Genomic DNA, 11,139 nt, shown 5'->3' with positions numbered 1-11,139 from the left:
TACAACCACAGGGGAAGTGGTTGTAATTTCACTAAGTTTCTCTCTCCCTTCCACCTCCTGGTTGCAATATTATTGGGCAAACTGGAGCTGCAGATTGACAAGTCTCTGGGTCCAGATAGACTCCATCCTTGGGTCTTAAAAGAGGTTGCTTTATTCTTTAATGGGACAAGGGTGTCACTGGCTAGACTAGCATTTATTGTCCATACCTACTTGCCTAGTGGGCAGTTAAGAGTCAACCACATTGCTGTGGGTCTGGAGTCATATGTAGGCCTGACCAGGTAAACACTGATAAGGACATTAGTAAAGCAGACAGGTTTTTCCCAACAATGGATTCACAGTCATCATTAGACTCTTAATTCAGATTTTTTTTTCAATTGAATTCAAATTCCACCATCTGGTGTGGCAGGATTTGAACTTGGGTCCCCAGAACATTACCTGAGTCTGTAGATTAACAGTCAAGTGATAATAGCATAAGGTTATTACCTCCCTGTTAATGGGGTAGTTGATGCATTGATGCTAATTTCTCTAATCTACCTAGATTCAGACAAAGCTCCACGACACTGTAAAGTAGCAAATATTATTCCCCTATTTAAGGAAGGGGGGCAGAAAACAGGAAACTATCAGCTGTTTAGCTTGACATCTGTCATGGGGCAGGTGTTAGAATTGAACATTAAAGAGATTATCATTGGGCACTTACATTAGGTAATTAGGAAGAGTCAGCATGGTTTTGCGAAAAGAAAATCAAGTGTAACCAATCCATTAGACACTTTTGAAGGATTAACATGCTGTGGATAAACAGTTCGTAGATATACTGTACTTCCTTGTCCAGAATACACTTGACAAGGTGCCACATCAAAGGTTATTGCAGAACGTAACAGCTCAAGGTGTAGTGGCAGGTTAGAAGGTTGGCTGGCAGAAGAGGGTGTGTAAATGGGTTTTTGATTGCCGGGATGCGATGAGTGAACTCCTTTCAAGGTCTGTGCGGGGACTTGAACTTTTCACAATTTACGTCAATGAGGAGAGTGAAGGCATGCTAGCTACATCTGCAAACACCGCAGTGATGGAAAGGATGTGGTGAAGAAGTCATAAGGAGTTTGCAGACAGATATGGACAGGTTGCCTGACTAGGCAAGATTCTTGCAAATGGAATATAATATGGGAAAATCTGAAGTGCTCACTTTATCAGGAAGAATTTAAAAAAAAGCAGAATATCCCTTAAGTGGAGAATGATAGTGAAATTCTAAGGTGCAGATGGACCTTAGTGTTGTAATGCATGATATGTTAGTACATAGGTATATATAACCAAGGTGGCTAATGGAACTCTTTTTAATGTAACATGAAACTAACATAATAAAGTACATAGTGTTTTAGTCATACAGGGCATTGGCAAGACCACATCTCAAATACTGTAAATAAGGAGACCAAAACTGCTTAAAGGAGGATGCAGATGATTCAGAGAAGTTTTATTAGATTGATATGTGGAAGGAGTGGGTTGCCTTATGAGGAAAGGTTGTTTGCACCGGACTTTAAAAGAGTGAGAGGTGACTTGATTGGAGTCTTTTAAGATCCTGAAAGGTCTTGACAAGGTGGATATGGAAAGGCTTCCTCTTACGGACAGGTTCAGAAGCGAAGGCACTGTTTGAAATTTAGGAGTCATACCTTTAGAACTGAGAATTCTTTTCCTTCAAAGGGTTATGCAATTTTCAGAACTTTATTTCAGAAGGCAGAGGGAGCAGGGTCAATTAATAGTTTGAAGGCAAAGATGGATAAAATTTTGTTAAGCAAGGGAATCAAAGCTGAACAGGGGTAGATGCAATAGGGAATTCGAAAAACAAACAGATCAGCCACAATTTTACTGAATAGCAGAACACACTGAAGGAACCAATGCCTTACTTCTGCTCCTGTTTCACATGTACATTCCCACATGGCTATTTGCTCTGCAGCTCATGCTCATCAGTCACACTTCACACATTCACCTTCACTCCAAAGCTGTTAGACCCTAAATTAGTTCCAAAATTGCATGAAATTGTTTTTGTTTTGGTTCAACTCTGTCCTAGTATACTTTTTGGAATTTTGAAGCCTAACTACCTGCTGAGTTAATTTAACACTGAGCTAATATGATCAAGCAGTCAGCGTGGCTTAATGAATGGTGAATCATGCCCGATGAATTTATCAGAATTCTTAGAGGATATAATAAGCAGGATAGAAGCTGATGATGCAATCCATTTGGATTCTCAAGTGTTTGTTAAAGTATCATACTACTTCATAATCTCTATGGTGTTGGAGATAGTATATTAACATGGATTGAGAATTGGCTAACGAATAGAAGTCAGAGGTGGGCTAAGGGGGGCATTTACAGGATGGCAATCTCTCTCTCTATATACTCAATTTTGTTTTTGCTTATCTACCCATCTCCAGGTCAGGGGCTTCAAAATGGCTGTTACTTCCTAAATGTCTATTTCAGTAAAAGAAACACCTCATCAGTTCAAGTCAGAGAGCATCTTTAGCACATTCACCAACTAGGATTGTTTGGAACATTAGCAGAATATACATACCACAGTCCATCATGCACACAGACCGTCTCAAAATACAAGAAATTCACAGCCCATTAAACTTGGGTCACACAATAGCCAATGTTAAAAAAGTCTCAAAAACGTGCAATAAGCAAAGCTTATTTCATTTAGATAACTGAATTTTATTTATAGACTGGTCCATCTTGATTTATTGCATGCAGAATTAGACTGACTTAAGTGGAACAGGTTACACACTTGTTCTCGAGCCCATTTTAGAAGTTCCACATTATCTCCTTATTTTGTACAATATATGAATTTGCTATGGTAGCGGAGAACACGTTACCAGTTATGCAGAACTGGTTGGGGCATGGAGCTTCTCTACACCACTAAATGAAGGGCTGGAAGAGGCTAACTGTATCCAAGTCTATGGAAATTACCTTTTCCTTGAAAGTGCCCCAGTTAACAGTTCAATGGGAACAAAAAATTGAAATGCGACGATAGATTAATCAAGTGCACAAAACATCTGATGGAGCTTAGTGTGGGTAAATTGAGGTGACCCACTGAATGCAAAATAAGTATATTTTTGAAATGGTTATTTTAAACTCTGACCTCTCTACCTCCAAATTAAGAAGTTGCTAATAGATGGTGTTTAGGTACAAAAAAAATCAATAACTAATGCAATAGCAAAAGGTGTGGATACTGTTTTACAGCTGGCCAGAGTCACGGTCAGAGACCATTTAGAGCACTTTGTTCAACTTTGGGTCTGGCCTCTCTGCAGGGGCTAATGAAGACAAAAAAAAAGGTTTTTTTTATAACACTTTGCAGGACATTTTCTTATTGGAGGCAGAGCATGGACAAATCTTGTAATGGCCAACGAACCAGAGCAGATGAGAAGTAATCATAGGGAAACATCCAGGCAATACTGATCACAACAGAATAAAATTTAAAATGTTTTTGCCTTTTTTCTAAGTCAACATGGTGTATGCCAGTCAATGTATTTATTTCAATGAAAAGCACGAGGTACAAGAATGAGGTGGGTCACTTGCACCATACCTAAGAGAAAGCTTTCAATGAATGAGCATGTATAAATGTAACAGTGCTGTGCGGTTGACTTGCTTCCATTACATGCCAGGTTGAGGTGTCCAATACATTTGAGTTGGGTCCCAAATCACATAACATGACTATATATTACTGTCTCAGCCAGGATGGAAATGATTGGATAATTTCCCCATTGGTTACATCTTGTGATCATACTGGCATTGACTTCAGCATTTATGGTGAACCGAGCCTCCACTCATCATACATTTCTGGTCATATACCCCTGCTTTTTTTCTTCTTTATGAATCAGGAGATTGCTGTAATATCAGCGATGAGTCCTGTTTACTGCAGTTCATATTTATTTCTGTTGTGTGCTTTTTGAACACATCCCGTTTACTGCAGTCCTGCTCTACCTCCAACTGATAGTGATAAAAGTAAGCACAGTGGCTTGGTACGGAAGAAAATTTCATACCATCAGTCTTGGCTAGATTCCGAGGGGAATGCCAGTGCCTAGCACATGAATTGCCCAACCCCACATTACGCATGATTACGTACACACATGACACATGAGGCAAAAACTACAAGAAAAAAGAAAATCAGTTTGGTGAAAACACATTTTAATACAAGACTTCCAACATACAGTGCCTAGTGGCATAAATAAAATGTTTACTAATAACTGTAAAAAGTAAAATTGCTAATAATGCATTATTCTGTTTGATTTGCCCGCCAATCACCATGGTGATGATGAATCAGTTCTCTCCTGGCCACTGCAGATCGAAGCACACATGGGGTATGTGTGCCATGTTCTATTATGGCTTCAAGATCCCATGGCGTGTGCATTAAGCCAGCTCCAGAGCTTGACCACCCATGCTAGCGCAGCACACATTTATTGCAATGGGTTTTTTTTGAGTCCAAGTTCCAAATACCATCTCTTTGTGGTTCAGTCCAGTAAAGTGTGTGGCAGACATCACACCTACATGATATCCTGTGAGAATAATCATCTTTAAAAATAAAAGCAGTAAAACTTTTTCTTAAAAACCCCTCTAAATTAAAATTTAAGGTGATCTATGAGAGGGAGGGAGGAGAGACAGAAAGAGGAAAAAAAAGGAAAAAAATCAAACCCAATTTCATTTCAACAATTCCTAAGAAGCCAAGCGTTTACAAATTGCAGTATGCTTTTAATAAAAGGATTGAGGCTGTATCAAAAATTTAGTAAAAAAATTAGATTGAATTTTTTATTTTAATCATTTCTGGCTGACTAGAATATAACCTACCTTAAGACCCCTGTACGTTTGCAGCCAAGCTGAAATGGGAGGAGGAGGACCCGGCAAGTGAGTAACTTTATATTAACCACACAAATTTGAGGGGGAGGGGGGTGCAAAGGAGCAAAAAAAAAAACAGGGCTGCACAAGGGGGGGGGGGGGTTTTAAAAAAAGGAAGAACCCAGAGAGAGGTAAAGAAAAACGTGCAAGGCAGCAGAGATGATGGTCAGAATGCCAAACTTGAGCATGAAGAGAGACAGCGAGAGAGAGAGAGAGAGAGAGGGCGCAATGCGAGAGTTGTGCAGCACCACACAGTCCAATGACACGTCGGACAATTTTGTAAGAGAGTTCGGCACCGAACAGCGTGAAAGAATCGGTGACATTAAAAAGAAACTTAGCTACAGAACCAGTGACTGAGGGCAGACAGCAAGAAATGATAACAAGCAAAATGAAAGTTGACGAGGTGCCCCAAAAGCCAGAGCAGGGAAAAGTTCTACCTCAAAATAAGTAACGTGGCCAAAACTAGAAGTTTAGGTACAGTGGATTAAATGTAAAACAAACTGATTTCAGTACAGTCTCTGACATTTACATTAGGCTACTTTTTGTTATACTTCCGTTGCTAGACACGTGAATAGAAAACAGTACAATTAGTGTTAAAGGCAAACCGTATCAAACATCCCCCAGTGCTGCCCGTGGTCTCTTTAGCATTTTAAAACAAATGTTCTGAAGCCTGCGATATCAATGTACAGAGAAGATCAAGGTAACAATGCTGACTGGTGGAGACCATCCTGTCAATTCAGGGAGGTGAACAACAGCGCTGGGGGCTGCAGTGAAACATCAGCATTATTTGCTTCCAAAACAACAAACCCGGTGCTCAGAAAATTAAAAATGATGGCAGGCTTCCATTCCCTACAGACAGCACTGGTGTGGAAAGGGGAGGGCGGGGTGGGGGCATGGGGCTTCCAAGCTCCTCCGAGTATTAGGGTGGGACGTAAGGTGGTGGGGATCTGTATGGGGTCATGTTCTTTGGACGGCAGCCTTTACCTTCCATTGGTGCTGTGAAGGGTGGTGGGGGCTGGTAGGGTGGTGCATTGGGATCCTCCTCTCTCAGAGGGGTGTATTCACCAATCAGATCCTGGCCCAAGGGGATAGCCTCGTGGCTGGACTGGCTGGGATACTCTGGAGGAGGAAGAGGGGGTTTCTCCTCCTGAAGGATTAGTGGGACACTGGACGAAGGGGGGGGCTTCGAGTCATCAAGTTCATCTGCAAAAATGATGGGAACACCTTTCTTGATGAAGGTGGCTTGGTCCTCGATGGTGAGCTTCCCTTTCCGCTTCTTGCGGTAACAGATCATGGCGATGATGCCCGCAATGAGCAGGATGGCAGCTACCACGACTGCCGGGATGACCGTGTGCAGGTACACGTCATCGTTGCTGGTCCTGGATGGCCCCTCGCCCACGGCCACCAACACGGTGGGCTGGATGGGAGGCTCGGAGAATGGAACTGCCGGCACAAACTGGATGTTCTTGCAGCTGCCCGTGCCAGAGACGGACACATTGATGGGGGAAAACTCCGGCTCCATGGTGGCCGTGAAGACCTGGCTAGGTTTGCCATCGCTGTCCGCAATGTGCCTGCTCAAGGACTGAATCTGCTCCTCGGGGCAGGGCTGAAGGGGCAGTGTGTTGTTAGTCCACTCGACCACAATGGAGCCCTTCGAGATGCTATGCAGGGTAACAGTGCTGCTGTTGCGGTCGCCAAACGCGTACGCCAGCTTCTTGATCAGCTGGATTTTTTTGTTGACATCATTGGCCACCTTCTTGTGATCCCCGTGAAACCGAGCAGCAAACTTGGCGCTCGACTTGCCGTTGTGAGGTCGGCTGTGCACGTGGACCTCGAAGGCATCCACGGCTGTCAGGCCACCCTTGTCAGCAGCGTGCATGAAGTACTCATGCTTTCCTTCGTGCCCACTGTCCGGCAAACCGTACAGCAGCTGGCTGGTGCCGTTGAACTTGACCCACGAGTTCTCGGGCAGAGCCTGCTGCTCCCTGAGCTTGAGGGTCAGCTGTAGCTTGTCAGTGGTGCCATCCTCATGGTCATAGAAAGTGTCAGATGGGATCTTGACCTCAAAGTAAGTTCCCACCCACGAGTCAACACGGTCAATATGGTTTGAGAGCTTGGGCGGCCGATTATCACCGACAGGCTGTCGGAAGGGCTTGGTGGCATGGACAGGGCTGGTCGTACGCCTGGTGGGCGGTGAGGTGGTGCGCAGCTTGGTGGATGGTTTGCTCGTGACCCGCGGTGCCTTGGTTCGTCCCTTCAGCTTGGTGCTGGTGGTAACTGTCGTTGGAGTTGTAACTTGTGGCTTCAAAGTAGTAACCCGTGGTTTCTTGGTCGTGTGAGGAGAGGGCACAGCGGTGGGCTCAACGTAACCGGGCCTTGTCACAGTCGGTTCAATCTGACCAGGGATGGTTGTACTAGACTTTTCCAACACCCTGGTTGGTTGCACAGGACCCAAAGTGGGTGTGTGAGTAATTGTATCTTTTGGTCTGACTGTTTTAACTGGCCTACTTATTAATGGTTTCCTGATTGGTGGTGCCACTCTGTCTGTAGTGGGCGCAATAATCGGGGAGGTGGGTGTTGGGACTATATGACTGGGGGGTTCCCTAACAGCAGTTGTCGGTGGAAGTGCAACAATGACAGGCGTTGGAGTGAGATTTATTTGTCTTCGCACTCTCTTTGTCACCTGCAGCTTCTTGTTGGCAATGTGCCACCCTACAACAGGATAGCCAAGCTGAGCTGACATGGTGCCCTCCTTGGCCGGGACCTCCACACTGCTGATATTAGGGACGTTGTTCTGATTTAAGAAACATCCAATCTTCCAGGACACCAAAGCCCCGTTCTCCACGACCTTCTTGGCATTCCCAGGTCCAGCCATGAAGGCAGACATGTCGAACAGACGGTTGTTGACAACTGGAACAAGCTTCATTTGATGGAGTCCCACCTCTGCAAACTTGCGCATTTGTTCCAACAGCCCAATGCGTTGCTTGGCTGTCATCTTGGTGAGATCAGCATCAAGGATCACAGTCAAAATGGTGAGAGGTTCCTCTGGTCCACAGACTGATGGTGTGACCTCATTGACCAACTGCGACGACACAACGAGGGGTGCACTGTCTAATGGGTCATCTGGAAGAACTTCAATGGAGAACACATCTTCAGCAAAAGGCACAAAGCTTCCATTGGCAGCCATCTCCAGGGCAGTGGCTGAGATATAGTGGACCCCTCTGTCTGTGTCCAATGGGAGCCCCTGAAGTGAATGACTCACTGGGTCCCAATGCAGCCATGAGGGCAGTGTGTCCTTCCCAGACTCCGTAATCTAGGGAGAGAAGAAAGATACTGATTTACTGTTTTTCACACAGCATTTTCATATCAAATCCCAGCACACAGGGATAAAAGCCCATTCGTTACTTTCAAGGTTTCAAACAGATGTAATCAAGAGGCCAGATTCATTTTTCCCACTCTCCCAATTTGGCAGAAGGCACCAGTTAGTAACATCTGGCTCAAAGGGCTTTCAATGGCATCAATGAACAGCCAAGAGATGTTTACTCAACAAGCAACAGATGTTATTAATTCCAGAAACCAGCTTTATAAATATTATCATGTTCACAGCTACCAGGGCACAACCCTACTCCCAAGGGCTCCTTCAGAACTGCTTCATGGATTTTCAAGTGCTATACTACACTCTAATGCCTTTCTCAGGTGAGAGTGTGTGTCCTGTTGGAATGACACCTTCTGTTTTTGGTTTGAAGCAGTGAGCAAATTTGCACTCAACAGTAGAATTAGAAGAATTCACCAAATTACTCAAAAGTGATAAACTTTCCTTTAAATTTAAAACTGCAACAAGGAAAACATTGATTTCCAAGACACCACCATATTTAATCTGGCACAAGACAACAGGCATAAGTTAGGAAAAGTCTCTTTAAAAAAAGGATAACACTTATCCACAAAAGCCATTACTTGAACTGGACCTTTCTTAATGGTGGGGTAACAGCTAATGCTGGACCCCAGCCCTCTTCTCCCCTGGGACTACCCTTCCTGTATACCAGAACTTGCACATCCATACCTCTAGTACCACAACTCAATGCTCACAACTTCAAGCTTTATCTTAACACATTCAGTATTTTAGCAGCTTTAAATGCTGCACCACACTGACACAGAGGGTGGCACAGTGGTTCACAGCACCAAGGACCCAGGTTCAATTACACCCTTGGGCAACTGTGTGGAGTTTGCACATTTTCCCAATGTCTGCACGGGTGCTCCGGTTACCTTCCACAGGTCAAAGATGTGCAGTTGAGTGGATTGGCCAGGCTAAATTGCCTGCAGTGCCCAGGGATGTGTAGGCTAGGTGGGTCATTTATGGGAATTGCAGGGTTACAGGGATAGGATGGGTGTCTGGGTGGTATGCCGTTTGGAGGGTTGGAGACTTGATAGGCTGAATGGCGTGCTTCCACACTGTAGGGACTCTACAGCATGTGGCATGGAAAGTGACAATTACATATCAGACCTGTGTTCCTAACCAACTTCCCCATCCGAATTCAATTCTATTTGATGAATGAATTTCAAAAAAGAAAAGCAGTATACTTCTTTAAACTGCAGTCCACATTATAGTTTGAATATACACATCCCTAATATAGCTATCAAAGGCAGTAATAAGCCTGTACAATACAGATCAATATTTCAAGGCCTAACTTGGCAGGCACCTCACATACAACAATTTCCATTTTCCTACCCAAGATTTTAGCTGGAGTTTAAACAGCAAGTATTATGGCTCATCTCAGATTACCTCAATTTACCAAAACTGAATAATTAGAGCTTTTAGAGCTTTCCTCCAGAGGTATGTATAAATAGGATCGGTGTAGATGAGAGGGGGAAAGAGACAGAAAATATTTGGTGTGGGATGGTTGGGAAGTTGGTGGGGGGGGACGGTAGAGGCGATAGAGGAAGGAAGAGATGAGGGAGGAAGCAAGACACAGAATTCCCCACTTTCCATCAAAATAATGTCACGGGATCTTTGATCTCCATCTGATCAAGTGAGATACAAACAAAAAAGGATGATGACACCAGTGACACTGATAATTCTCCCAATACTGCACTGGACTGTCACCCCACATTATGCATTCAAGCCTCGAACAGACCAGCATGTAGCCAAGGTTGCCCTAAGAAAATATACAAATTGTGCTAACGGGTTAGCAGAAACTGATTTTACAGTTTTGAGTAGCTAAACTATAAAACCTGCTTTTTTGCTACTGTTGAGTATTTTCAGCCTTTTCTAGAAATTTAAAGTAATTCAGTCAGAGCCTGCAGCTTGTACATCAGTCCTGTCATCCAATTCCATATTTTGATTTTCTATTTTGCTTAATTAGAAGCCTTTCATGCAGAACTTTTGCCAGAAGTTATCTGAAAGCTTAAATTAACGATGCCAATGGGAAAGCAACTTTATATTTTCCACTATAACATGCTCAATGAAATAGATTTTTATTGGGCAGTATCTTCCTCTTCCAAATCTATTCTGTAATACTTTGTATTCATGTTATTTTTTGTACAGATCTTCATCCTGTCTGCTGCATTATTTTCTGTTAAAGATGCAAGACTAATGGATCTGTGGACATCAGGGTCAAACTTGCCACCCTTTATAAATATGGCTTTTTTTTTCTTGCTTCCAATTCTTTGGGTGCTAGGTAGTGCCTGTTATTAATTACAATAATTGTTAAACTGGAAACCTCTTCCTCGATCTCATCCAGAATACTACGATATAATTGATAGGAATGAAGCATAATATATAGTCTTGGACCAGTGGCTTTAATTCACTTTGTAATACAAATGACATGTTTAAAAGCCAGTAGCATTCAAAATCATACCCCACCACCAGCATAATTCAACCCAAACTTGGACAGGAGATTTATTTAGTTGCCTCAGAGACTGCAAGCTTGAAGGAGCTGCCAAGCCACATTTAAAAGAAACATGTTTGCTTGGCTATGTAATTTGAACTTAAGTTTAGCTGACAGTTGTAGAAACTGAAAACCATTAGGTAAGGACAATTTAGGGTATGGACTGTTTAAATCATTAAATTTGTTTGGAATTCCAAAGAGCTGCTAGAACTGGCTATTGTTTTTGGTGTTAGATTATAAGAAAATTACTATATAAAAGCCTAGTAGTGAGGTCGTACATACTTTCTTTTTGGCATAATTGACAAACATACACCTGATTATTTTAAGTCAGATGATTGTGGGCTGAAGTCCCAGTCCAGGGACACAAGGGGGAAAGTCTAGG

The 11,139-nt window shown here is 43.1% G+C and overlaps 1 protein-coding gene across 1 annotated transcript; it reads right to left on the bottom strand.

The window, feature by feature from the left end:
* Nucleotides 1–4,150: 4,150 nt before the first annotated feature.
* dag1 (dystroglycan 1) lies at nucleotides 4,151–8,185 on the bottom strand (the record flags this gene model as incomplete). The annotated part of the gene is made up of 1 exon (XM_048593769.1): nucleotides 4,151–8,185. A coding segment is annotated over one exon (2,394 nt), but the record flags the coding sequence as incomplete, so codon positions are not given.
* Nucleotides 8,186–11,139: the final 2,954 nt, after the last annotated feature.

This window comes from Rhincodon typus, unplaced genomic scaffold (genome assembly GCF_021869965.1).
Source record: "Rhincodon typus isolate 14 unplaced genomic scaffold, sRhiTyp1.1 hic_rhity00003839, whole genome shotgun sequence".
Lineage (NCBI taxonomy): Eukaryota > Metazoa > Chordata > Chondrichthyes > Orectolobiformes > Rhincodontidae > Rhincodon > Rhincodon typus.
The sequence above is the reverse complement of the archived record's forward strand: the minus strand, read 5'-3'. Positions and strand labels throughout refer to the sequence as shown.